The 27,212-nt window shown below is 44.4% G+C and overlaps 1 protein-coding gene across 1 annotated transcript in view; it reads left to right on the top strand.

The window, feature by feature from the left end:
• The window catches only part of LOC3290618 (homeobox protein abdominal-A), a 51,013-nt gene that overhangs the window by 212 nt on the left and 23,589 nt on the right, over window positions 1–27,212 (top strand). The window contains exons 2-5 of the mRNA XM_061648480.1: window positions 9,324–10,191; window positions 10,384–10,745; window positions 10,890–11,081; window positions 24,222–24,409. Of these exons, the coding sequence (XP_061504464.1) occupies window positions 9,324–10,191; window positions 10,384–10,745; window positions 10,890–11,081; window positions 24,222–24,409 (1,610 nt within the window). The remainder of the gene's footprint in view (window positions 1–9,323; window positions 10,192–10,383; window positions 10,746–10,889; window positions 11,082–24,221; window positions 24,410–27,212) is intronic.

Here is a 27,212-nt window from a genome sequence, read left to right as displayed (position 1 = left end):
ACACCCGACAGGCCGGGAGGGAGTGTGTTTTTCATGCAACAGCCACATAAAAGTGGATGCGGTTTTTTGATGTTTTTGGCGATGCGCATTTTTTTACGACGCTTGCAAAACGCGCCCTCGATTCGCCGCGGTACACACGGGTACCGGGCTCCCTATCAATGGTCATAGTTTCGCTGTCGTAAAACCGATTGTTCTCCCCGTGGCGAGGAGAGGGCGAGCCAGGAATAGCAAGAAGCGAAACATTTTCTAAGAGTCACATGATGAAGCTATAAAAAGAAAGTGTTGTGGAGAGGATTTTTTTGCTGTTGTGTTTTGAAATAATAATTTTGTTATGATTTCTGCACTGCTTTCGCTGCCCTTTTTTTCGAGCACGAATCAGCGGAAAAATAGGGTAAACATAATCCACCGAAAGCTTTTTCTTTGTTACGTTTGTTGGATCGAATATGTGTTGCAGTTGCAGAATGAAGCAAAAAACAAACAAACAGCCAAGCTTTGTCTTTGATTACCTTCAAACTTTGAATAACTTTGAGCTTCGGTTCGATTTACTCCATGTATCGTCGTGTCCTTCTCTCTAATCCATGCTCGATATCAGTACGGACCATCGCAGGTGAATTTGATTTTCGATAGCTTTTGATAGCTTTTTCCCACAAACGTTGTCCGTGCAGTGAATGAGCAACGAATGTGGTTCACAAAAACTCTTCCCAAACCCGCAAGGGGGGCAAAACCAATTGATGCCAGCGGAATGTGGATCGGAAAAAGGTGGCCACACGGCAACGGGGGGTAGTATAAAAATATTGGAGTTGGAAAAACATACTCTCCCCACCCGCGGCGATCGGAAGAATCTAACTGGCAGAGACAAACGGGGGGGACAAATTGATACCGCAAAGGCGTACTGCCGGACGCGGTGGCGGTTTATGGCGTGGCAGCATCCAGTTGCCAGTACACACAGTGGCACACGTGCTGGGATAGTAAAAAAAAGAGTGGTGGATACACCTTTATTACCATATTTTCCAGATTTCCAATTATTGGTGCTTGTTGTCCGATCGGAAAATAAAGGAAAGCGGCCGTTGGCGATACTGCTGCTGCTGCTACTGCTGCTGCTGCAGCTGGAGGAGGATATGGAAAGGATTTAATCGAAGCAAAGCCCGAACCAAATCACTGCAAAGGTTTCGGGGTCGGGGAAGAGAGGGCAGAAGTGGTGGATCAATGCATAGTGATCGGTATCGTATGAGCACACAAAAGCCATCATGGATCGAAGATAGTATGCTTGGTGGTAGGAATTGGAGGATTTGATAAAGCGTATAAATACAGTATCTTTATGTGGCGCTTTTTGGCGCCCCTGTGGTTGTGAAATATGGGTTTTGAATTGTAAAATTTGTCTAATAGAAAATAAATCAATTTTAATTGAATTTATAGACTCGTGTCGACTATGGAAAAGGAAAATATAGTTTGATTTTTATAAACCTTTTGCTTTTTGTATGGACTTTTTGCTGGTCTCTAACACCAACTTAAAAGGACAACAGAAGAATTGTAACCTTCAAAGTTAATTTGTGATTTAGGAGATACAAGTAGTAATCAATTCACTCAATCTCTTGGAATAAAAATATAAAACAATAAAAAAGTAAAATGAGAAAGTCAAAATGGCGTAGAAAGGTGATTGGAATAAAGCTAGTTGAATTGCAGAAATCACAACAAAAACATCGATTTTAGCACTCAAATTATCTCACTATTAGGTGTGTTGAGTTTTCCTGCTTGTTTTTTAGCTTTTAATAAAGATTTCGACATCTTTTCCATAACAAGCTTCTGATACTTATTTAGAAAAAAAAGCTGAAGCATCAATTTACTATGCTGTAAAAGATCATGCTGTTGGATAGATTGCCTAGTATGTTTGTACGATACCTAATTTGATTCTGATCTGTTTATCCTATCATCTGTTGGGAAGATTACATTAATAGGTCCAGCAACTGAGTAAGATGACAGTCAGTCAATCAGTCAGTCAGTTCTATGCTGAATACAATGACGTAAGGTAGTAGGGTGACTAACATCTTGCCAAAGAGCTTCGTCGTACTGTATGTATCCGATAATCAATTGAGACGACTAAGATCAGGCAACTATGCCAGATCATAGAAAAGGTGTGAATCAATTCAATCAAACGATTGTAATTCAAAAATATAAAATATGCAATTCAATTGTTGCAAAAGGATGATTCAGTTTAAAAGTAGAAAAATTAGAATTATTAGCAAGGTGGGTGAACAAGTTTCCATGTTGCGTATAGTTTTTGCCCGAGTTACGCGAATAATACGTTCTGAAGACATTCGCGCAAGTCGAATTGTCCCGTAAGACTTGTATACACTTACAGTGGCGGATTGACATGCGTGGAGGCTCAGGTGCGTACTGCTTAATCAGCTCCTGAGGATTTTAATTAGTGTTTATTTAATATAATTGGTGTTTTTTGTTATTTAAAACTCTTAAGCGATTTTAAAATATTACCAATAATCCAAGTAGGACCAATAAAGTATATTAAACTGAATAAATAAATGAAACAAATAAAATCTATAAGGCGATTTATTTTGCCTTGACAATTGTTGGAGAAGTTATGAACCGATTTTACATATGAACTGTCACGATTAAAAATTCACGAAACTCGAATTTGCGTTACTTGGGAAAAAACTAACAATAATAAATAATTATAATAAAAATTTTAATTCATAAAAGTAGATATTAATAATAGTTTTAAGAACTTATAATTACTATAGTTGTGTACTATAGTGTATTACTATAGTAGATACTCGTATATAAGTAAATAATGTTAAACGGGTTGAAAGAACAATTGTTTCAGAGCAACAGTAAGTGTAAGGCACAAAACAAAGCCATTGAAAAGTATTACACAATATTTTCCAATGTTCAAAGAAATTTATCAAATTATCATGTTTTCAAATGTTTATTCTCAAAATTAATCACACAGTCAGCACAGCTCTTTCGGTGACTTTTGACTCTCCAATCCTTTGCTCTCCTTCCATTGGCAGTACAATAATTACAGCACCAATTGACAGTAACGACCCTTTAGTTGCCCGTAATAATAATGGTGGCGCTAGAATCATCCGCATCCGAAACAGCCGAAACCGGTACCAGGTACCACTCAGCGGTGGTGATTTATGGCGCACTTAAAAAAGAAGTTGCAGCTTCCAAGCGCTAAACACTGACCATTTCGCTTAACCAGGGACAACATAATTGACCATTGAAAAATGTGCTTCGATACCAAAACCGTATCGAAAGTGAACGCGGTAAAGGAAGCAGCAACAGCAGCAGCACCGAACCCGAAACCGGAAAGGTATGTTAGAAGCTACAGATTGCAAAACCGGGATTCACCGTCAGACCCTAGCCGACCATCGGAGCGAACGAATCCTTCCATCAGTGTCTGCCCGGTTACTTGGTGACGGTATCAGTATCGGTAGCGCATTCGGTTCCTCGTAGCTTTTGTTGGTCTTTTTTTGCGACTCTTCTAACCGGCCAGGTAAGGATAATGCACCCCGAGGGGTGCGGTGTCCCCTAGGGGTTGCTGGTTGAGCTTTTTCTCTTTCATGTCAATTGAATCCGGATGCGAATGGTTTATTTTTGCTGCCTTAGGGCATCATCATCATTTTTGGGAACAATGCACGGCGGAAGGCCAACAGGGAACACCAGGGGAGGGTTCACTAAACGGTTTGCGCACTTCGCTTAAAATGGGAGCAATAATAATTTTTCACTCTAGTGTCACTTATTTGTAGCAATTAAATGTCCATAAATAACACCAATTAATCTATTATCCGGTTGGGTAATGGGGATGCCGGTGAGTGTGCATGAGAACAACACTCGGGACAGGGAAATGTGTGTGGAACAGTGACTGTATTAGGTAGGGTTGTCGACGAATCTGACTGGGACTGCTGGCAACCTTGGACGGGTATAATAATTGGCGGCAAAAGACTATATTGCATGCGTTTGAGTCGACAAGGCAAGGAAAAGGAAGCCAGGATTGCACCAATGCCATCACCAATGAATGATGGAAGATTGTCCCCGAGGGAATTTAGCTGAAGGAAGATGTAAAGTCAATTGCAGCTGTATAAATGTGCTTGTGACCGTGTGCATTCAAAATGGATCTTTTGGCGTATGCAGTATGCTAAAAAAAAAAGCGCTTGTGTGTACACGAATGGCATTGTACAACGTTTAATGTTATCAAAACAGCAAAAAAAAAAAGACTAAACCACTAATACTAAAACGTCGCGCATGAATAGCCATTCCTCTTCCGTTGTTGTAAGTTGCCGGCTGAACCGGTTGATTGAATAGGAAGAGGCGGCATCCTCTGAGTGAGAGGGTTGGAAGATCATAAATTATGTCACGAACTATTCTCAGCGAGTTCATTTCAATTGTTTGAAGATGGTTGATTTGCTTATAACTAGAGTGAGAGTAAGAAGGCTAGGTGGAGAGTTAATTAGGTGTTTTATTCAAATCGGTGTTAATGGGCATACTAGCTTAATTTCGTGGGACATACTAGCTTAATGCATAACTGATTTAATTTCGTTGTTTTACAAATAATATTAAACTCGCTCAATATTTTGTCATCATTAAATTGCTTTAATATATATCAATGTTATAATTTTGTTATTAAACATGGCACACAATAAAAGATACATGAAAACACTGTAAAGAATCTAATAAAAATTGAAACAAAGATCTTTAAAAATCCTAAGATTATAATTTTTTATTATGTTAAAAATAATTAAGCATTATTTATCACCTCTACCAACAATTAACCTTTTTGATGAGTCTCTTTTGCTTGCATCACGTCCCGATTATTGAGCAAAATGCAACACACACACGCATCAACTGCGCAACGAAAGAGAAACCCCACGCCGGCAGGGATTGTCTGATGAGGCGTAGAAAATTTTAGCTGAATATTATAGACTCCCTAAGCGCGGTAAGAGATCGGTACACGATCGGGTATGAAAAAGGGTCCTACGTGTGTCTGTGCGCGTGTGTATGTTTGTGAGAAAGCAATGGAACGGAAATGAACACACACGTTTGTGAGGTGTTGTTTGTTTGTAAAAGCTGAATCGTTCATCCAAAATCAGGTCCGGAATGTGTGTGACTACAATAGCGAAATCGCTTTGAAGGGACGTCGTAAAAGTCAATCGTTCTTACAGGCATGATGAAATGAATGAAATCCCACATAACGCAAACAATGGCAGATTGAGGACTCAGCAAGGAGCGGACAAAGGTGTATTGTGAGCGGGTGCGAATGGGACACTGCAATAAAATCAATCTGTAATTATTTAGGAAATGTATTGATAGTAACATAAATACAAGCATAACGGCCTGGTCGTTCCTAATGAATATTGTAAATAAAGTGAAACATGTATGTTTTACAGTGTAATATAAATTTTAATAAGGTTAATATGGTCGCTTAAAGGTCAGTATTTTTTATTAAAATTATACAAAGTTATTCACTTAAAATGTCTAACCAAAAAGGATACATACTTTTCTGTACCGTTCTCGCTGCAGCCTCTTCCAGCACAACGCCGAACAAAAGCGAACCGGATATCCGTTTGCCGCTGGCAAACTAAACACCTTTCCACAGGGGTTGTCGTTCAAAGGTTCGAAGCAAAAAGTCAAACGATTAACAGAACAAAGCGACTCAAATATTGAATCTGTCACCTTTTCCTTTAGGCCCCTTTGTACCCAATCCAGCAGGGATACGCTCGAATTTTCCTCGTTCTCTGCCAGTTTCGAAGTTTCGTTTACCTCTCATCCTTTTGCTGTTGATGCACTGTTGCAGCTTCCAACTTCCAGCCGGACTCACCAAACCAAAAACGGACCCAATTCGCTTTCGCTGCAATCGAAAAGGTGTGATAATTTTACGGCAGTTTAATTTGTGATGTGGTTAGAAGATGTTGAAAAAAAAAAACGTGCTGTGAATGGTCCTTTGCCGGACGCACAGGGGAACTGTACTGTGTGTAGGTATGGTCAGGTAAAGTGTTCACATTTCATAACAGCCTTTGCTCGAATGGGAATAGTTAAGCTAATCGACCTGCTCGTTATCTTTAAGTATGATAAACAATTAACACGATGTGATTAATAGAAAATATGGCGTGTGGTTTTTGTTTCCGCCATCAAATCAATGAAACGAGTTACAAAAAAACCGTGCAAAAAATATTCACAAAAAAACACACCACACACTTAGCATCGTCCCCGTGGGCAGGTGAGCCAGTTGGTAATAATGCAAGTTTGGCCGAAGTTGCCGACACACAACACAAACTCCCGTAATAATAATTCCAATTGCAAAACGGCAGCTGCAAACTGCCCGTCACAAAACTTTCCATGGGGTTCCGGGTACAAACAGCAAAACATTTTCGGTACGGTTCAATTTTTGGCCACTTTTGTGTGTGTGTGTGTTTTTGTTTGTTTGTTTGTTTGACCTCCCCAAAAGCTCCCCCGAAAAAGGGTGGAGAGAGTGAGTGTTCAGGAACGGTGAAGGTAGGGGAGGAAAGTTTATTTTGCTCTCTTTGTTTCTGCGGTTTTGCTACCGTATGCATACACAGTGTGCACCATGTTGCATACATTTCACGTGCATGTGTGTGTGTGTGTAGTGTGAAAGTGCATGTTCATATGTGGAGGGACTTCTCCCTAAAATCTGCACACTCGACACAACGATTGCATTATGTGGAACAGTATTAACTGTAGTTTTGTATGTATTAGGTAGTTTGTTGATTTGTTTTAACATTTCTAAGGCATTTCTTATTTGGTCGGAAAAGTTTCGTATTTTTACAATTAAAAAAATAAGAAACTTGTGCTTAATATGTGCATTTTTTGCTCAGAAAATTGCATTCAGATAATAGAGCGATTGCATCTGAAAAAATATAGAAAAAATATACAAAAAGTACAATCCGCATGCACTTCCCCAAGAAATGAAGAAACAACAAACAAAAAACCTTAGACAGTGTGTTGGTGACCTATGCAAATGGTGTGCGAAAAAGGATTACACGACCTCGAGTCGTTGATCTGCTGCACCCTATGCGCAAACGCCGAATGTCACCTTTGAGGGATAAACCGCTTTCTTGCCTGCAGTGTTAGTTTTCCCGTCCTTCCCATTGTTTCCCCAGGCGTGCGCCAACAAGCACGTCACTTTCACCCACTGGCAGGCGGGAAGCGCACCGCTAAAAATTACGAAATTAAATTACGAACAAATCCGCCTTCCACTCATGCACCACCACCCCACCAAAAAAAAACCTCATCCGAAACCCTCACCCGACCCGCTAGAGAGAGAGAGTGTGTGTGTAATCTGAACATCATTATTGTGTTGTATAGAAAATGAGTAAAAACGAATCGAACGAATGTGGGGTGGGGAGGACGAGTTGGAAGGGTGGTTCGGTCCCATTAACTCCGCCACGGCAAATCCTGGGCCCCGGGACTTCTTGCGGTCGGTAGGCAACGTGGTGGTTGTAAAAGCACCACCACGGCAAGACAAAGAACGCCCCACGCAGGTTGATAAAGCGGACGAACAAAAAGGATTAGCTGCTGCACCACATATATGAACTCGCGTACAAGCCGGGCGAAGCGTAACTACGTGTGGCTACGTTGTTTATGTTGCCCCAACTGACTCCGGGTACGTGCGCGAGTGTGCGTGGGTGTGTAGGTGTGCCTTCCCCTTACACAACACTGTCCAACGGATGGAGAATTTCCAGCAAAGGAGGAAAAAAGGTGGCACTAACGTGCACAAAGGAAGCTTCCCCCGTGTGATCCCCCTTTTGCCGAGCATAAGGTAAGGTAGCGGTAGTGCGAACGAGATGGGGCGAAAATTAATGAACTCATTGCATTGACTGGAAACGTTGCTTACTCGCCGTTTTACCCTTTCGGTTTGCCGTAGGGGTGAAACCCCTCCGCGCGAAGAAAATGCTATCAAGCGCCATCAACATCATGGCCGGGCATTTTGTTCCTCGTAAAGGCAAGGGGAGCGAAAGAGAAATAGCAAGTGAGACAGAATAAGAGTGAAGGTTGTCCGTTGTTTTGCCTCATGCTTCACAGCTGGTGTAGCTGTGTGTGTAGAGTGTTTGTGCGCAAACGTAAACATTGGAATGGATTAAATTGTTGCCTTTTCGCTCTTGCTCTCTCTCTGTCTATCGCTTCTACCATGACTTTTGTCCTCTTTTCTACTCCCTTTGGTATTATGCTCGCTCTCCCTTTTGCAACAGCAAGCACTCCGTAGCGTACTTCGGTGCTCCACCTTTTTATCCCTTTTTAATCGATGGGCGGAGCTACAGAGCAAACAATCATTTCTCTCCATGCTGCTAGGATGCTGCTGCCGTTGCCTGGTGCTGTGAGAAGACGTTGAGCAACTGACCGGAACGGGACGTTCGTGTTGTTGCCCATTCCGGCGTGAAGCAAATACTTTTTGGCCGACGCGGTTTCGCGCAGCGAAGTGCAAGTCAATTCTAGACGATCGCTTATTTTCCAGCCGTGATTGCCATTTTCCTCACCCCTCTCTGTTAGGCGCGTGTTCGCATTTTCCGGTGAGTGTTTGAGTGTATGTGTGTGTGTGTGTGTGCGTTGATTGCGATTCACTGGTTCAGTGTTGATAAACAGAGTATCCGAGGCCTACTTCTGTGATCCGGTGCGATATTACCGTGGTCGACATCATTCTGGCACACCGTCTCGTGACAACCGGATGTGTACTGTGTGTGTTCGTGCAAAGCTTAGGGTGGACGAGTTCGTGCGGTGCGTGTCAATATTAAGCATGGGAATGATTTTCGTGAGAGAGCTTTTTTTGAAGTAAGGTATTTTGTTGATCATTATTAATGATGATTGTGCAAATGTGAGCAGTGAATAGAACAGATTAATCGGAATGGTGAAGTGAAGTAATGCAAGTTTATAGTATGCAAAAGTGTGTATAAATAACGAAAGTACAATAGTGAAGGTAAATGAAGGAAAACAAGTGCACTAGTGTAAATGAAGGTTAAATGTCATAAAAATAACATCAACTAATATTAACAGAAACACAAAACAGAAGAAAAACAAATCGTTCAGTCAATTTTATTTGAAAATGTTATGAAATCACAAGAATAACAATAGCTAGTGAAACAATTAAACGGTAAAATTGCGTGCCCCAAATAAAGGTGAAAAATTACCCGTTTGTTGCAACAATTGTCCATGTTGTGTTTGTTGTGAAAAAATAATAGCCTGTGCTACTGTGCTTATGCGTAACACTGAAACAGCTGCTCCACAAAAATCGTGTAAAACCGAAAAACAACAGCGTTGAACGCACCCGTCTCGACGGCGCTGAACACTGCCAGCGCCTGCCCATCCGCCGGGGACGGAACCGTACAGTCCGGACGACCCGGTACGCACCGGGTACCAAGCATTGACGCTGGCGGCCTTCCGTTCACCCGGTCTGCTCGGAACGCATGGCTTTGGCTTCGGCAGCAATTTCGGGTTCCGCGATCCATCGACGTCGTCGCCGTCCGCCGCGTACGATACGGCCGGCCATCCCGCCCTGCCGCCCGCATCGCTCGCCGGTGCCGCCGGTTCACTGCTGAACCTGTCGCAGCACGCCGCAGCAGCCGCCGCCGCCGCCGCCAGCACACACTTCCGGCCAGCACATCACACCGAGTCGGGCAGTCCGGTCAACCTGTATCTTGGCGGTACGGGCGTAGGCTCCGTCGGCCGGGACAACACACACGACCACCAGCAGCACGGGACGGAAAGCCCGTACGGCCGATCGTACCACGGTTCGGTGGACGGTTCGGGACTATCGGCACTGTCCGAGCATCTTACCGGCGGGGGGCTTTCGTCGTACGGTGCAAGCGACCCGGACAAAGCGGACCAGGACGACGAAATCAACATCCTGCCGGACGGATCGCGGGGTAACAGTCCGGTCAACGGGCGGCTGAACAGTAGCAACTACGGTTCGGAGGGTAGCCCCGAGCCGGAGGGACGCGAGTCACGCTCCAAGCACCGGCGGGAAGAATCGTGCGGCAGTCCGCTGGGCAGCGCCCGCTCGTACTCTAGTCAGACGAAGGACGGTGAGCTGGTGGGTCTGGTGGGCAGCTATCCCCTTTCGGGCAGTCCGCACGGCGGCGAGGATAGTGTGGGATCGTCCCGGAGTCCGGAAAACCTTTCGCACGGGGGCAGCACCTGTGGCCAGTCGGCGGGATCGCTTCCGTGCCATTCAACGGCGGGCGCAACGTCCGGACATTCCGGAGCATCCGTAGCGTCCTTTGCTCTTTCCGCCGTTGGACACCAGCTGGCACAACAGCAGCAGCAGCAGCAGCAGCAGCAACATCTAAACCATCATCACAACCCCCAGCATCATCATCATCACTTACACAGTAACAACAACAACAACAACAACAGCAGCGGTGCAGTGAACCACAACCATCTGGCGAAGGGCAAAACCCCGCACACGATCTCGGACATGCTGGACCACAAGCTGCAGCTCAGCTTCCTGGGGCCGCCGCTCGCGGCCCTTCACTCCATGACGGAGATGAAGGCGGCCCAGCAGCAGCACCACCACCACCACAACCATCAAGGCCACCCCCAGTCCCACCAGGGAGCGGCTCAGGGTGCGCCCCATTCCGGGCCGGTCAGTCCGAGCCAGCAGACGGCCGTATCGCAGACGCAAACGCATGCCAGCACGGCCAGCAATCCGCACGGTATCGATACGATACTGTCGCGGCCGCCGCCCGTCACCACCGCACAACTGAATGCCTTAGGAGGTAAGTTTGATGGGCAAAATCGGGGCGCTTCGAACGGAACGGAAACAACGGTTTTGGCCCGCCCGGTCCGGCCGGTTTGATTGAGTGAATGTGCGCAAAATAATGTTCCCTTGGGGTGTTCGCGTGTTGAACTTCTCGTTCCAGGCGGTATGCCCCGCTTTACGGCGGCCGTCGCTGCGGCAGCCAACATGGCGCAGTATCTGTCGCAACAGAACCACGCCAACGGGCCGATGAAGGCCCACGCCGGCCCGCTCGTCGACCGGACGCATCTGTATTGGCCCGGGCTGCAGGGTTTGGTCGCTAACCCGATGGCGTGGCGAGATCGGTTGGGTTCCAGTAAGTATGCTTTAGTTTATTCACTTTTGCGTGTTGTGTGCGTGTGTGTAGTGGCAGTAGCCATTGGCAGAATCTTCCCCGGAAACATCGAGAGGCCAGAAACCCTTTTCCCGACACACAACGGTGACACACCGTGTACATGTGCAATTTTCATGGAGCTGGTACCATAAAACGCCGGAACGGTCGTGCGCCCAATTAATCATCGGAAAATTTGATGGATCGCCGTAAAAACGATGATTGAATGTCGTAAAAGCCGACGGGGACTCTCCCCCTCCCCCGAAAAATGATCCCAACATGTATGCGTGTGTGTGCGTCTGATTACACGCATCGTTCGTTCCCCTACCTCGCACACCTACCTGCCCACGGTGCACCAGCGTACGCAAATGGGCGCTGGGTTGCAGTGCTTGTAATTGGGCTCTAATATCGTCGCATTAATTTCAACACATACACACGCGTACACTGTAATGTATGTTATATCCAGCTTTTGAAGCTGAGATAAAGGAGAGTGGGCGGTTGGGGTTGAGTCACTCGAAGGGAATGAGTGACGTGTTTAACCCGTTTTTCGTTAGTTTAATAGTAGTAGGCCATGATCAATTTGCCATGATACACACGAGGGGATTATAGGACAGTGTGTGGTTAGAGGAGGGACATTACACTATCGTGTGTTATCTAAGCAGTAACGACTTCACATCAAGCAGGGGTTGAGGGAATTGTTAGGAATTAAAGGAACATGAAGCGTTCGTAAGACGTTTGGTAGAATTGGGAGATAAACGCGAATTTCGTTAGTAAATTGTGGGATAAATGACAACATTTGTTTAATTACTTTCATTACAATTTTTTAAAACAAAATCTATGTAGAAAGGGAAATAGGCCAGCATAAGTCTTATCCATGGATTGAATCGTATGAGTCGTATTTATAAATCCGAAGAAATAATTGTGAAAATGGCAGTTAATCAGACTTTTGGGCTTAACTCAAACATAAACTTAACAGGTTATGAAGATGTGTAATTTTTAATTACTAATGATTTGTATTACAAACAATTGCTTTGTTGCACGTTATTTAAATTTACCAAAAACCCTCTAAGTAGTCAAATGATACTGACACCGATTGCTACAAAACCAGACGTGATGCGATTATCATGAGGATCGTTACTACAAATGCATTAAAAAAGTGATAACAGTTTTTTTTTATTCGATTATTATCATTTTCTGATATTGTATTTTATGAACAATAATATTTGATTAACTTTTAACGACAATTTCTTCATCGAGCGAAAAAGGAAATTGTTAAATAACCCTTCAACACCTTACCCAACACTTGAGTATTAACCTGATAGTTCATATCAACGACTTGAAGATTGTAAACATTATTAAAATAGGGAATAAGAAATGAATTATCCCATCAGTATCCGTCCGTTCCTTGGGCACTAATCCAACGATCCATTAGGTCCGCAGAGTGGATAGCAAAATAACCCACGGTAGTGCCAAAGCAGATCGCGAGCAGATCCCGTATGGTGCCAATGTATCGACTTTTCGGCAGACATTTTACCCAATTGTGACCACACGCACGTACGACGGACAGGCACACTCGGTGTACAGTTTGTCGAGCGCGTTAGACCACCAGCAGGAGTTGGCAAACCGTGTGAGGCATCGGTTAGTTGTAGTATTTCGGTGTACAAAGTTCCGGCCTCCCCGGTGTCCGGCTTGAGTGGTACAAAATCAGAGCATTAGCATCGGGCAAATCTAAAGTCATCCAGTATCGGTAGCGTATTAGCAGATGATACGGATCTTCCTCCGGGGGTAAGCACAGATTTTCAGACTCTCCAGACACACGATTTAGGAAGCGACTCGGTGCAATGGACGCTGGAACCTCTGGACAGATTCAATATTCAGTGCTCCAAGCGCATCGGTCAAACGGTGCATGTGTGTGTCCAGTGCATGTCTGTACGGTATGACCGGGGCACAAACCTCCTAAAGTCACCGGGCACACGTTAACAGACTTTTGACTCTCTATTATAAGTCGTCCATTGCATGTCAATAGCCGGATAATGATGATCCCCGGTGAGCCTTGGAGCTGCTGCTGTTGATAGGCTTGGAGCCTATTGGTCTGAAAATTGGCTTTGGAGCCCGAGTTCTAAAACGAGCCCACTGCACCCGGCTTCACAAGAAGCGTAGTACACTCTCAGCGTTGATAGCACACAACGGTCAGTGCATTCGGCCGGCCGGATGAACGTGCTTCTTGAAATGATGTGGAAATTACGAGGCACTTCTCGTACCGAACCGGGCGTAACCGTGTGTTTGAGTGCTGTCCTGTTCGCTGTGATGGACACCGTTTGTTGCAAATTGTACAGCAAAGTAGTGTCCAAAGTGGTGCACACTCACACAGACAGACAGACCGATGGGGACAGAGAGCACCAACGGAGAAGCCAGGGTAGGGATGGGTCAGTTTTGTGGGCAGTTTTTCCGACCCAGTGTGTGGCGAGGTATCATCAATTATTCGAAACATGTTGAAGCAACAACGGGGAGATCCCAAGCCCAAGCGCTGCTGCTGTCTCCATCGGATGCTTTTAATCGTCGCGAATCGTCGTAGTCAGGATGTTGGTGGGAAGGAAAACGGAAATAAGGACACCACGTTGTCCGTGTGATGATGCTTTGACAGAGATAATTGACCGATAGACAGCTGTTAAATTGTTTCTTTATTGATTTTCTCTCCGGCTTTCGGGTACGAGTTGGAGACTGGAATTTAACCAACGTACACATCACAATCAGGCAAAGAGACATTACGGGAGGGAGGAAGATGGAGCGGGAGGCAGTCCTACATCGTAATGTTCGCTCCCACTCGGTGCAGGTGGACATCTTTCGCATTCGGATCGGTAGATTGTCTTTATTCAATCAGCAGTCATGTAAATACAACTGGATATATGTACTTGCTGCTAGCATTCTAGCCGAAGCCACACTTGGAGCGTATTTCATCAGATACGCTGCTGTCAAGTGTTGAAAGCAACTCGAACTCGATCTGATTAAAACGCTAACGATGTACAATCTCAACTCTTAGTACGTAAAAATGTCATAAAGCACTGGCAACCGTCGTTACCATTACCCGTTGACAAACACACGCATCGGGCACGCTTGGAACAGATGGGAATGGGAATGAATCGTTTTAGCGCAATCGTCTCATATCATAGGTAAATAAATACACCTTATCAGCGATTGATATGAGTCATTATCGCGTCAATTGTACCGATGGGTAATAAAAATAAATATTGTTCCAATCGATCAAATCGAACAGTGCTTGTTTCGAGGAGCGGAGTGAAGGAATTAACTCATTTGCCGGGTTGGTTTTTGTTATTTTCACAAGTTGATGTTAGAATAATGCTTAGTGGAATGTTACAAAATTGACCATACATTAGTGGAAAGCTTCTTTAACCGTTTAATTTTGAAACGCCTCAATTTGTTCACCATTTATTCCCACGCCTCCTTGACGCGGCCTGCTGATCGGCTAGTTCGATTTTCTTATCAGACATTTGCCTATCCGTCACCATCATCCGTCAGGGGCTAATCGAAGGAGGCAATGTAACACAACACAACAGCAACAACGCTTGTACGCCCCTTCATCGCCCTCGGCCCACACCGGCACGTGACCCATGACGGTTTGTTTAGATATGCAGCGTGCGTTCCGATTGCCCTGATGGGTGGAATTTTATTGCATTTAATTAAACGTGTGGTTGTGTTGCTTGTCCCTTCGCCGCCCTCCCCAGCGGCAATAGCTCGATAAACACAGCCTGCGCTGTAGTAACGTCATACTTCCGAGCGCAAACTGTGCCGGCATACGGCAGTTCAAGCATACGGTAATTTCTAAACGTACCTCCTCGGGCACCTCCTCACTCACCGGGACAATTAGGAAGTATTCTGTGACGAGCAAACATTTCTATTACATGCAATTAACAGTCGAACGTGCTATGGTTGCTGACACGGTACGGTTGTCGCCAGCACACAAGGTGCCGCCAGGTGGAAATGGTGCAGATTTTTCATTTGTGAGCATTTATTCCTGGTGAGTGGCTTCGGTGTGTGGCTTTAGTGCCATATCGAGCTAACAAAGACAATACAAAATGGCTAGTGGCATGTTTTTCAAATCCATTATTATGTTTCCAAGTGCTGCAAAGTGTCGTTGCAGAGCGAGCTGATTACAATTCGAACCCTCGTATACCGTAGCGACGGGGTAATTATAATTACTTTCGAAGGACATTTGGAGCGTGTCGGCACAACGAGTGCATTGTAATGTGGTGTTGATAATCGAAACGGTTTGTTTATTCCAATACACGTATAACCGTTTGCCCTGCTAGAACGACAACGACAAAAGGGGCATCCAACTTTAATCCGTTCGTTCGCTTTACTTCCCGATCGAAGTTCATCGAACTTTATTGCATCTGTAATGCAAAACCCTGTTTTAAAAGTGTGTACTCATCTCTCTGTTCTCACTCTCTCATTTGCTCTCTCTCTCTCTCTCACTCTCTCTCTCTCTCTCTGGCGCTCTTAAACACCAGCCCTTCCATCTTAAGTTATGTTCGCTTTAGTTAAGCTCAAGCGAAGCAGGCGGTGTGAATGCTCGCATTGCGGTGGTAAAGGCGTAAAAATCGATGCACTCGTACTCGTTGGGTGGATTTAAATAAAAATGGCGTGCCACTGTTCACGACCACAACTGACTGTAATGAAAAAGTACTACTGTAGCTGTAGGGAAAAAAATGAAAAGCTCGGTGTAAGTTTGAATTTTCTCTTCATGCAGTTGGCATAAACACTCACACTAATGGACGGACTGGACAAGCACAAGTGCAATCGTTTGTGGTGATGCGCTTTGGTGGCGCAAAGCGTTGTTTTTACGTACGTACGTTTTACTAACACAAGTGCGCACGAACACGTTGGTATGGACTGTTGGGGTTGTCATTTTTATTCCCTTTCGGTTGTGTGCGCATTTTATGTGCCGAGAAAATAGTGAATTTTCATGTCGTGTAGTAAATTTGTTTGTTGGGAAGCTGAGCTTTAGGAGGATGCTCTTTTTTTCATGAGTAGATTATATTATATTTAATTAAATTTGGGAATACATTAAATTTAAATTAAAACACGCGACAAATGTGTGGCAATAAAGTTACAATTTTCAATAAAAAATTAAAATAATTCAAGTATAAAATAGATTAACAGTCGTGATATTGAAAAATATATAATTTGTGCAAAGATGCATTTTTCTGATTAAAAAAAACTCTTAAAAATGCTGCCAAAACTTAAAGCCCTGACCTTTCTCAAAGCAGTCGCAGAAGCCATGTGACTACGACATAGCATCATCGTTTCTCCTGCTGAGTTAGCAAGTATTTTTCTCGGACCCTCGCGTGCTTTTGTTCATAAATACGTTGTTGATTATTTTTTGAACAAATGTCCCGTCCACATATTTATGCGCCGTCCCTTGGACCCTTTGGACCAAGGGACAAGCGTGCGGAGCTAGTGTCTAGTGTTTCAAACACCATCAAATCATTTATTCCTCGTCGTCGTAGCTTCCTTCGTTGGAGTTTGTTTTCTGTTGCAAAAAAAAAGAAACAAAAGAAAAACTAAAACCTCGCTCCCGAGAAAGGATCTTGTTGATGAGATTCGATTTAAATTTGATGACCATAAACGCATATTATATGGCGCCGTTCAGTACGCCCAGAAATGTGTGTTCTATTGGTGAAAATGAAGGCCTTCCTGCCCTTCCGCCTGGAAGCGGTGCGTACGCTCCAACCCGAAACGCGGGGGGAACACGTGTAAGCAAGCTATATTGAAATGGAGCCTAACAGAGAGCTACAACACCATGCTAGAGAAAGATGGTGGATTGCGAAAGACGAGAAAGAAATACGGCACATGGAACAACATTCATAAATAAATGAAACATTTTGCACCATCCACCAGCCCACCACCATCGAAACGGAACAGTGTGGGCGCCCCGGATCATGCTCGCCACTGTATCATCGTCTTTGTGCATGTGGAGTCCTTGGGCGTTGTGTTGCTTTTTTTTCCTGGTCGCTCTAACACACATACCGACAAGAAATACATAGCTGAATCTCATTTTCCAACGAGCTGCCCTCATAAATATACAAAAAAAGAAGCAGCCTTCGGTGGTGGTGAATAGTGGCGAAGATTCAGTATCTTGAACGATTCGTCTTTCCGCGTGTGAGAGATCTGTGCGCGCAAAGTGGCACCGACTGTGGCTCGGAGATCGATGCTGACACACTTCCACACACAGCTGTGGGGCGAATTTTCACCCATTCTTCGTTACGTATTCTCCCTTCCTTCCGTTCTCCTCTTCAACCCCTGTTTGTATCTATAATGATGTCGCTCCATAATCATCCAATCACGGAGTCTTCAAAAAACCATCCCCAAAACGGGGATGGCCACCCTGCACTGAGGGGGGAGATTGAAAAGCAGGATACATTGTACCACGCAGCCAGCGAAGGATGTGTATGTGTGGGGAAGGTTTTAAAACATCACCCACACAGAGTTGCGAGAAGCTTGTATATGAGTGTGCGGCTGTGAACGTTTCGTGCTGGGAGCACTATGTTGTTAGTGTGCAAGTGCGATAGAAGCATGATGATTATGATGATTGTGATGCTGTGAAGGGGAGTTTTCCTCCTAGCCGGAGCGAGATAACCATAGCAACCATGAAGGAAAAGCGATTTTCCCATCTTTTGGGTTTTTGAGAGATGGAGTATGGATGTGTGTGTGTGTGTGTGTGTGTGTGTGTGTGTGTGTGTGTGTGTGTGTGTGTGTGTGTGTGTGTGTGTGTGTGTGTGTGTGGTAGAATTTTCCCCTGAATTGTGGATGACAAGAATGGTTGTGAACGAGATGCATGAAAATTGGATTGTATGTGTCTAAAGCCCTTTTTCTCTTGCTGTTTTTTCGGACAGCAGCAAATAAAAATCATGTTAAAGATTAGTTATTCACCAAGTGAGGATAAATTTAAGGCGTTTTTGATAGAACTAGTTAATGGATTATTAGAATATGTCGTTTTTGTAATGCACACTTGACACGAAAGAACACGTCTGGGAAAGTTTTTCAAACCCCTTTTTTATTAAAATGTACAATGCTAGCACATACAAATAAGGCGAAAAAAGGAGTACTAAAACGCGCTACGTTTTTCGTGCAAAACGTGCAGATGAAGACGCCCGAACATCGCCAGTCTGTAGCATCAAAACGCGGACGTTCCGGACGTTACGGGGAAGACATGTAATGCCGGGAGTACATCACGTGATGTGTCGTTAATATAATAAGCACCATCTGCCGATAATGACGTCGTGGCCAGAGCAGTGAGCCGGTGCGCTTGGTTTCAACAAAAAACTCCTCTGCTCCCCTCTGCAATCTGCTGTTCCACGTCGATCGTTCGTCGTGTGCTGATGATGAAGTTGACGTTGAGCCGGAGCTTCCATCCGGATGACAGCTAGCTCGCTGTACAAAGGGCCGTAGAGATGGGAGAGTGATGGTTTTTCTGTGCGAACCGTTTGAATACAGCCGTGTGTCACTTCCCTGGAACTCATCCTCCCATGCACACACACACGCATACAGCTCCAAGCTTCCAGACTAATGATCATTAAATGTTATAATTCCGCAGTATTTTGCGTCATTTGCCGGCCATTATGCAGCAGAATGTTCCGGGTTGATGCGCCCTCCCGCCCTCCACAGGCGGAAAATTCGTTCCAGCCCAGCCGGGTAAATCGGGGAAAGTGTGCAAAAGTGACTTTTTCCTTCCACCATTCTGGTGGCTGCCCATTTTGCCGTCGGAATGGCTAAACATATTGCGCGTTCGTCTTCTGAGCGCTTCACACAGCTGACGATGCTTGGTACGCTATCACGAGCCATCGCTAGACGCTATCACTTCCTAAGAAAAGGGGCCGTCGCCTGGTGCCTGCTTCTGGGTGAAGGTGTTGTGTTTGGGGTTTGGAATTAATATAGCATTTTTATGTTTATCGCTCACTTTCAAGCGCTGTGACGCTTCCACTTTAATGGGCTTTGCGCGTAGCTCAGGACGCGCCCTGTGCTCGACTAACCGGACAGCCAGGGGGATTGTTCGGGGTGGTGAAGGTTCGGCGTGGCACAGCCTCCCGGTGATTATCGTTATCATTATCGTTCTAGTTACTTTACACAGTTTAATGATGATGTTTGGACAGGGGGTTCAATGGTTTGCCGCTTTAGGTGTAAAAGCTTGCACTGTGCGGTCACCACGGTTTGTAATCGTTCGGTGGTGGTGGTGGTGGTGGTCTGTAAAAGTGTTTCAAATGCTTTGGTTTCTCAAGCACAAGTAGAAGGAGAAAAGCATAGAAAGCAGGGCAATGTAGCAGCACTTTTTACGTCCGTTTAATGAAGTGCAATTAAAAATTGAAACAAGAAAAATCTCGGCTTCAAATGAGCATGATGGTATAGCTAAACAAGCGCAACCGTATTGAATGCTCGTAAACATTCGACCAGCAATAAAAAGTTTGCCAAACAGATAAACATAACGCCCTAATGGCCGCTGGCTCACATGTTTAGCAGCGATTGCAAACAGCCGTTAATTGAATGTGTCGTTCCGTGTGTGCGGTGTACAAATATTTGCCCTTTAGTGTACTGTTTAGTGGCCGCCAGTAAATTACGGCAAAATTGGTAGAATTCATTCCAGCGGTAGGCCATAAAATTGATTTGTTTTCTTTGTCTTGCTCTACACCACGCCGTTCCGACTTTTCACGCCGTTCGAAATAGTTTACTAACTGGTCGAAAAACAATGGACAACTTAAATAATGGCAACATCATCATCATCATCATCACGATCATGATGATTATCATCATAACCTTAGTGTGGAAATAGACGAAAAAAGAGGAATAGTGCATCGATAAAGTCCAGCAATGATGTGGCCTTTGCCAACGGTCCAAGACGTTCGCTCTTGGGTTCGCTAATTATGGCGCTATGCAGCCCCGTTCAAAAGCCCATAAAGCTTGTGCTGCTGCTCTCTGGCTCTGTCTCTATTAAGAAATGGGTGCCCCGTAATGGTCGTAAAAGAATTATCACCCATTCGTAATGTTTCGGACGATTTCGGACGGAGCGTCTTGTGTGAGATGAAGTTCGCTCCAGGTTTGAGGTTCGAGTGTTCGAGGAGCACTGGAAGAAAGCGCGGTTGGTCATTTCGCTATTTCGGTAGCTATTCCGCTGTCTTTACTGCAACCATTTAGATCAGCCATAGCCATACGTGTGCGTGCGTGTGTGTTAGTGGAAAAGATCGTAAATCGATAAATTTGTGCTACCAAAAAGCGATTCCAATAGTTCCAAGGGGCTCCACCGGTTTGGTGCGCCAGGGAAAAGTGACAGTGGCCGAGAATTAATTTTACGACCCACAGAACCGTGCCAGCTCCAGTGAATGGTAGCAATTCACTTGCGTGTACATTGCACGTTGCCACTTTGCCGCTAGCCCTTTTTGTGCTGGGAGTGAGACTCAAACACCGGGGAAGGAAAAATATTTATCACATTCATTACTTTAATTATGATTGCCGTTTTAATTGCCATCTCTGCCATCCGGAACGCAACCTTTCGAGTTTGTGTGTTTGTGTGCTACTACTCCAGTGGGAAATGTGGGGAGTGTGCCTTTCTATCGCCAAAACGGTAGCCCGGTTTCTGTAACCAAATGGAAATGGAAATTGCCAAAGGATCTGCTCGATGTGCTTGTGCCGTTCGGCTTCGAGTACGGCGTTCGGAAAAAGGATCACGCGGGTAAAAGAAGGAGCAAAAATTTACATACAAATGGTTGGTTGAAATGGTGGAAATATGAATAATTAATCCAGTCCCTCCGGGCCCTCGATCTGAACCCGATCGGGCCTAAAAAGGGTTTCACAAAGCGGAGAGTGCAGTGCAGGTTGCCGGGGGACCAAGCAAGCCCGAGGATTGAAAGTAATTGAAACAAAGTGTTTTGAATCTGGTAGAGGGATAATGCGTGATTTCGTTGTACTTGGTTGGTGCACTTTTTGTCTGGAAAGGAAATTAAACAATATATTTGTAAATTATGTAAAGAAAATTAGCAAAAACGCAACAGTTTGAAAGCATATAACAAAACCTTTACAAACATGTTCTTTAAGTATATTTTTAAAATAGTTTTAGACAGCTTTGTTACTACTTAAATAAAGTTCAGAAATGTTCCCGAAATAACCTAGAACTATGCAAGAATTCTACTATCTCTTAAAACGTAATCCTCGGGATGCTTAATAATTCGTTATCACTGACGATCGGCAACATAATTCGGACAACCCCATGTGGCCGCCATGTTTCTGCGGTGCTAAACCCACCCGGGAGCCTTCACACCCGTGGCACACGAGCATCCATTAATTACTATCACATCGCGTCGTCTATCTATGTAGTTTTAATTGTAATAAATGTTACGTTTATTTTACAATTATACCGAATCGATGTTTTATGCCTTCTGCGACATGCCCGTCACCTTCACCGCACCCGGTTTCGGGCGGTCGTTCGATCAGATACACGGTGCAACCGCAAACGGTCGACACCATCGAGTGCACCGCACAACCACCGTTGGGTGTTCAATAATGGCCACACATCCCCGGGTTCGCCGGATTCTCATTATCTTGGCCAACATTCATATGTCATAGGCATAATTATATCGCTTTAATTATATTCCTTGCTCCCTGAGTGTGTGTGTTTGTGCACGCGTGTGTGTGTCTGATCTATCCCATCCCAGTTTATGGGGTGAAAGGGTTGTCTGGATGCGTGATCACTATCAGCGGCTATCTCTATCCCCATTCTAGTGGCACTGGTAGGGTAAAATAGGGGGTTGGTGTGAGTCACGGAATGTGGCAATCCATGGATGACATTTCCGAATCGCTCGTTTTGTGATATAATTTTCCGCGCTTTCCATTTGATGACCCCCCCAACGACCTTCCGGGTCCGGCGACACTGGTGACACCATCATGCGTCCCAGCGGTGCGCTTTTGGGCGGACATTAATTAGAGTTTCATTAGTTTTAGATATTAATTCTCTATTTCGCCCACACGCGCTGTCTGTCTGTGTTTTGCAAGGGCAGCGACACAGCAACAGCGTCATCATTTACAATGTATCACTGTCACAGGCAGGCTTGGGCGGAAGGGGGGAAAATGGACAAAAGGAGGTAGGGGGTCTAAAAAAGGGGTCATACAAGCCGTGGAGGGAAAACTGAGCATCTATCACTCCATTTAGTGGAGCAGCGATCTCACAAAACAGCAAATACAACATTATGTACGCTTTATTCAAATTCAGTTTCGGCCAATCATTAGTGTTGCTGCTGCTGCTCATGATTAATTGTGGTTTATGTTGGTTTGCAAGGCAATCGATATGTAGATATTTGCAACAAATTAGTTGGGAAATCATTGACACCATTGTGCTTTTTGTCGAGCGAGGATATGATTTGAATTGTTGAACTGTTTGCCTTTTAGAACATTGTAGTTTCTAATAGTATTTTTCTAATAGTATTTTTGAAAGGTATCTCTTAAATTCTTTTATGATGTTCACAATTTAACTTAATTTCTATACGCTCCTTACAACACTGAAACGTTGATTTGTGCATAAAACATCAAATTAGTCTTGCCAATTTTAAATCCACTTTATTTCTCCTGTAGTGTGAAAGAAATTTGTTGTCTCACTTTGATCCGTTCCGTGTTCAGCTCATCTTAAACATGTCGAAACGCCGTTCCACCGAAACTTTACGTATATTTCTGTGTTGTTGTATTTTTTACCCATTTCCTACGCCTGCTACCGCCAGATGTGACCAACTTTTAGCGCACACAATATTTGCCATAGAAATAGAAAGAAAGGGAACAAGGAAGCAGAAATGGTTCGCATTGCCGTTGTCGGATGCTTTGATACATGGTAGCCAGTAGAGAACGGTTTATACTACAACATCATCATCGTCATCATCAACGTTCGTCGTCTTCGTCGGCTCGCCATCATCATCCTTACGTTTCTGAACGGGACGATCGACCAGGGAAGCCTAAAGCTCATCCATTGCGTACGCTTATCAACGGTGAAATTCTCTCGTTGTTAGCCAATTTATTTTTGCCCAGTGTTGGTCTTTTTTTCTGCCACCAACGTGGCACCATTTTTCCGGCTACAGGAGAGAGATAGAAAGGTGTGTGTGTGTGTTTTTTTTATCTGCACAAGGCAGATTTTCCTTTTCGCGCCCTTTGACAGGCGGTCTTGCTTGGCAGAGCGGGCGTTCGTTCGGCGACAATGTTTTGCTCCCTGTACTCGGTGCGGTGTGTTGAAAAATGAGATTTAAAGGATTTAGAGCAGCTTTAATTTAACGATTTAACAGGGTATTGTTTTTTCCTATTTCGGTCTTTTTACGCAGCGAACAATGGTTACATGCAATGTAATGTAAAGAGCAAAAATCGTGCGAAAAATACAATCCAAACAGTTTGAATCGTAAAATTGAATGCATTCTAAATGAGTAGCGTAGAACGTGCCGCAAAAGTGCAGTGAAATCACGCAACAAATGGAATCCATGCTGACATGCCGCAGAGCACACGCTGCTGTACTGTGGCGTGTAATTTGACACGCTTTCCCAAGCGCAAACGCCAATGGAAAGGTAAACACACACAAGCACAGTCGAAGGGTGGCGCGGTTTGTCATCTTGCCGGCGCTGCTGCCAGGATGAAGTTATAAAACGCTCCAAAATATGCCACCAGTCGTGGGTAAGCAATAATCTTAAAATACCGAGAAGCTTGTAACGACCTTGCTAACAAGGCGAGGAGCCGCTTGTGAATGCGGCGCACGTAAAACCTCAGCTCGGTGTGGCGGTCTCGGTGTGACAGCTGCTTCTGTGGCGCTCGATGGTACCAAAATTGTGTACTGCATGTGTCAAGCTGTGTGTGTTGTGTCTGGTTTTTGGAGTAAAAGGTTTTTGCTCCACTCCCTTTCTTGGGCGGAGTGTGCCGTCTGTAAGGAAGGGTGTATGAACAGTGTCTCGCCCAATGGTACCCTGCCACATACGCATATATTCACACGTCTAATTATGTTCAATTTCTGGTAGTGGACCGACATCATTTCGCAAACGGTTAGATTTTGCTGACATTTTCATTTCCATTTTTTCCATTTTTCCCCGCTCTTAGTGTCGGCCAGCCTGTCGCAGAGCCATCACGCCCAGGACAAGGACGGCAAGAAGAAGCACACCCGGCCCACGTTCAGCGGTCAGCAGATATTTGCCCTCGAGAAGACGTTCGAGCAGACGAAGTACTTGGCCGGTCCGGAACGGGCCAAGCTGGCGTACGCGCTCGGTATGACGGAGTCGCAAGTGAAGGTAGGTTTTTCCGCATTTCTCGACATCTATTGCACCTCATAAAAATCAGAAAGGGCGGTGTGTTCACCTCCCCCCTCCGCAAAAACGAGGGATCCAGGACTTCCCGTACCTCTGTGGGACATTTGAAATTTGTGGGACGATGTAACACATTTTTCTGATAGCGGTGTTCGACCGACACCGCAATCCGATCGGTAAATGTCTGCTTCCAAAATACATTTTAACCCTTGTCGCTTTTGTTTTGGGCTGTAAAAAAAACTAGAAAACCCTTTCCTCTGCTTGTGCGGTTTTGTGAAGCGTCGGACTATTATTTGCGGCCAGCATTTCACCCACACCGGATGTGCGCTTCTGGGCCAGGGCCTTCAATCAGCCAGTTTTACAGCCTATAAACCCGGTACCTTGCCATCCCCCCCGGTGTAGGAGCGATAAATCATACAATATTAGATCAGTCCCGGATTGGATTTGGTGTCCTGTTTTTTATGTTCTTTTTTCCGTGCAGTTATGAGCTTACACAGTAGCGTGCCGGTTTTATGGCGAGTTGATGGTTGGACTCTCGTTCTCAATTGGTTGCGGAATTTCATTTGCAATCGTTTGTTTTTTGGTGGTTTTGTTTCAAATTAAATACGATATTAGATTACGATTTCATCGGCAACAGGAGGTGTGTGTGTGTGTACAAAATTTGTATTCATTTCATGACCCTGGTAACACATTTTAAATCAAGGGTTTAGTATCGGGATCGATCGCATTATTGGCAGTGAGTGGTGTACCAGATTGGGTATTATTAATTTTGTAAGAAAAAATCTCAACGAAAATGTCCAGTAGAAATGATGTTTATGAAGAAGAATTGAGTTGTTATAGAATGTACCATCTTCGCTACATTCATTTTCTTCATTGTGGCGCAAAATTTGCGTTGTGTTCAAGCTAATACATCAATGAAGAAGACGTCCCAGTTCAAGATTCAATGACTTTTTTAACATACTAGTAGCTGTTTTACCAGTTAGACTTCTAAAAGCCTCTGATACCTGTAGTCAATGGGAGTATGTATTCGTTGAGGGACTTGTTACAAACCCAGGTGTTGTTAGATCCTTATGGCAACTGTCCCCTATGGAAGTAATTCAACATAAAACATTGAATTAAAAACTTTTCAATACAAATAGAAGCGTTTAGTTGCACAGACGCTAATACACATTCCTTAATTTTTGTTTCTTACCGTCATACTATGATGGTTTGTGGAATTTCATCTCAAAGACTCAAGAAAAGTTCTTATCTTTCATAGATAAAACATGTAAAGCATGTATCTTCAGCAAATGAATTGATTATTTATCTTCTAATCTACAAAACAAATGCCCTTAAAACCCCCTGAATCAATAAAAGGCATCGGAAGGATCCAAAACAAACTGCACCACTATATTGGGAAGCATTGTGTTTACAGATTTGTTAAGGCATTTGGAGACAAATCACTTGAAAATGGCAACGTTTTACACAAAAAAATATCCCAGTGACCATTCCAAGTAGAGTAGAATGTGACATGGAAACAGAAGAACCATATCCTTACATTTATAAAATCCTGAATCCTAGGAGTTAAACCAGCACCGAACCGAAAACGGATCAACCGGAAGGGGTGGAAATGCCACTTGGTCCAGGAAAAAAAAAAAAAAAAACAGAATCGCAACGACCACCATCACACCTTGAAAAATCACCAGCCCGGAACGGCTCGACCAAGATAATCGATGGGATTTTGATCGTTCCGTCTGGTTCCGAGTGTATAGCCCAGGCTCAAGGCGGTGTCAGAACATGTTGTCGATAGATACACGCACGTGTTTTTAGTTTGTTTGTTGTTCTCTCCTCTACAGTATCTCGCTGGAAGCTGGGATAAAAACACAGGATAAGGATGCTGCGTGTCTGGTGCTGCTGTTACACGGTGGTCAATTGAATTAAAACCGATCGTCCCTTTGCTCGCAGGGCCAACGCCACCCCTTTCGCATTCGAATCGAAGGGCAGTTCTAGAGTTGCGACATAAGGGAAAACGGTCGCCTGTTTTAGCCGTCGTTATACAGTTCGAAGGGGGAGAAAAATGGTTTCCTATTGGCCAGCATACCGCCAACCCGCGCGCGTGTGTGTGTGTGTGTTGAATGCCCAAGCCGGAATCTCGATGTTTACAAATTGGGTAATTGGGTGCGGATGTTTTTCAATTGAAGGGGTTTTAGCACCTTTGATTGACAGCTTTGAGCTGGCGCTTGCCGTTTTTACCCACGAGCTTGTGGTTGCAAGGGCGAACGATTTTGTTACTTTCCGGGGTGACTCCCGAAAGTGATCCCTTTCTCGGTTTCCCGGTGGCTCGGTTCCTTTTTAAATGGTTCGATTTGTAAGGATTTTCTGTCAAATGAAGGATTTAGGAGGGCTTTGGGTGGGATTGTGTCTGGAAGACGGTGCAGTGCGTGGCAGGATGGTGGCCATATTCTAGATAGGCTGATAGGATGGATCTAGTTGGAGGGAATAGTTTGATTGAATGGAGTTTGCTTTGCTTTTGAATCTGAATTTTAATACGATTTTATAAAAGTATTACTGAAGTATGGATGCTATATTATGTGCTAGACAGGCTCAAATTATATTTCTTTTTATTTTGGACTTTAAAGATTAGGTAAAAAATATTTTAGGTAATTAATGCATTGTACAGAACAATTTTTTACTAAAAATCGAGATCTCAAAAAACGAGTTATGGTTGATAGCAGTATATGATAGCAGAGCCTCCGCTCGATCATCCCATGCTCCGCCTAGCTTCTGGGGTTGGAACAACATCCAACAT

The sequence above is a fragment of the Anopheles gambiae genome, chromosome 2, assembly GCF_943734735.2.
Source record: "Anopheles gambiae chromosome 2, idAnoGambNW_F1_1, whole genome shotgun sequence".
Lineage (NCBI taxonomy): Eukaryota > Metazoa > Arthropoda > Insecta > Diptera > Culicidae > Anopheles > Anopheles gambiae.
The sequence above is the reverse complement of the archived record's forward strand: the minus strand, read 5'-3'. Positions and strand labels throughout refer to the sequence as shown.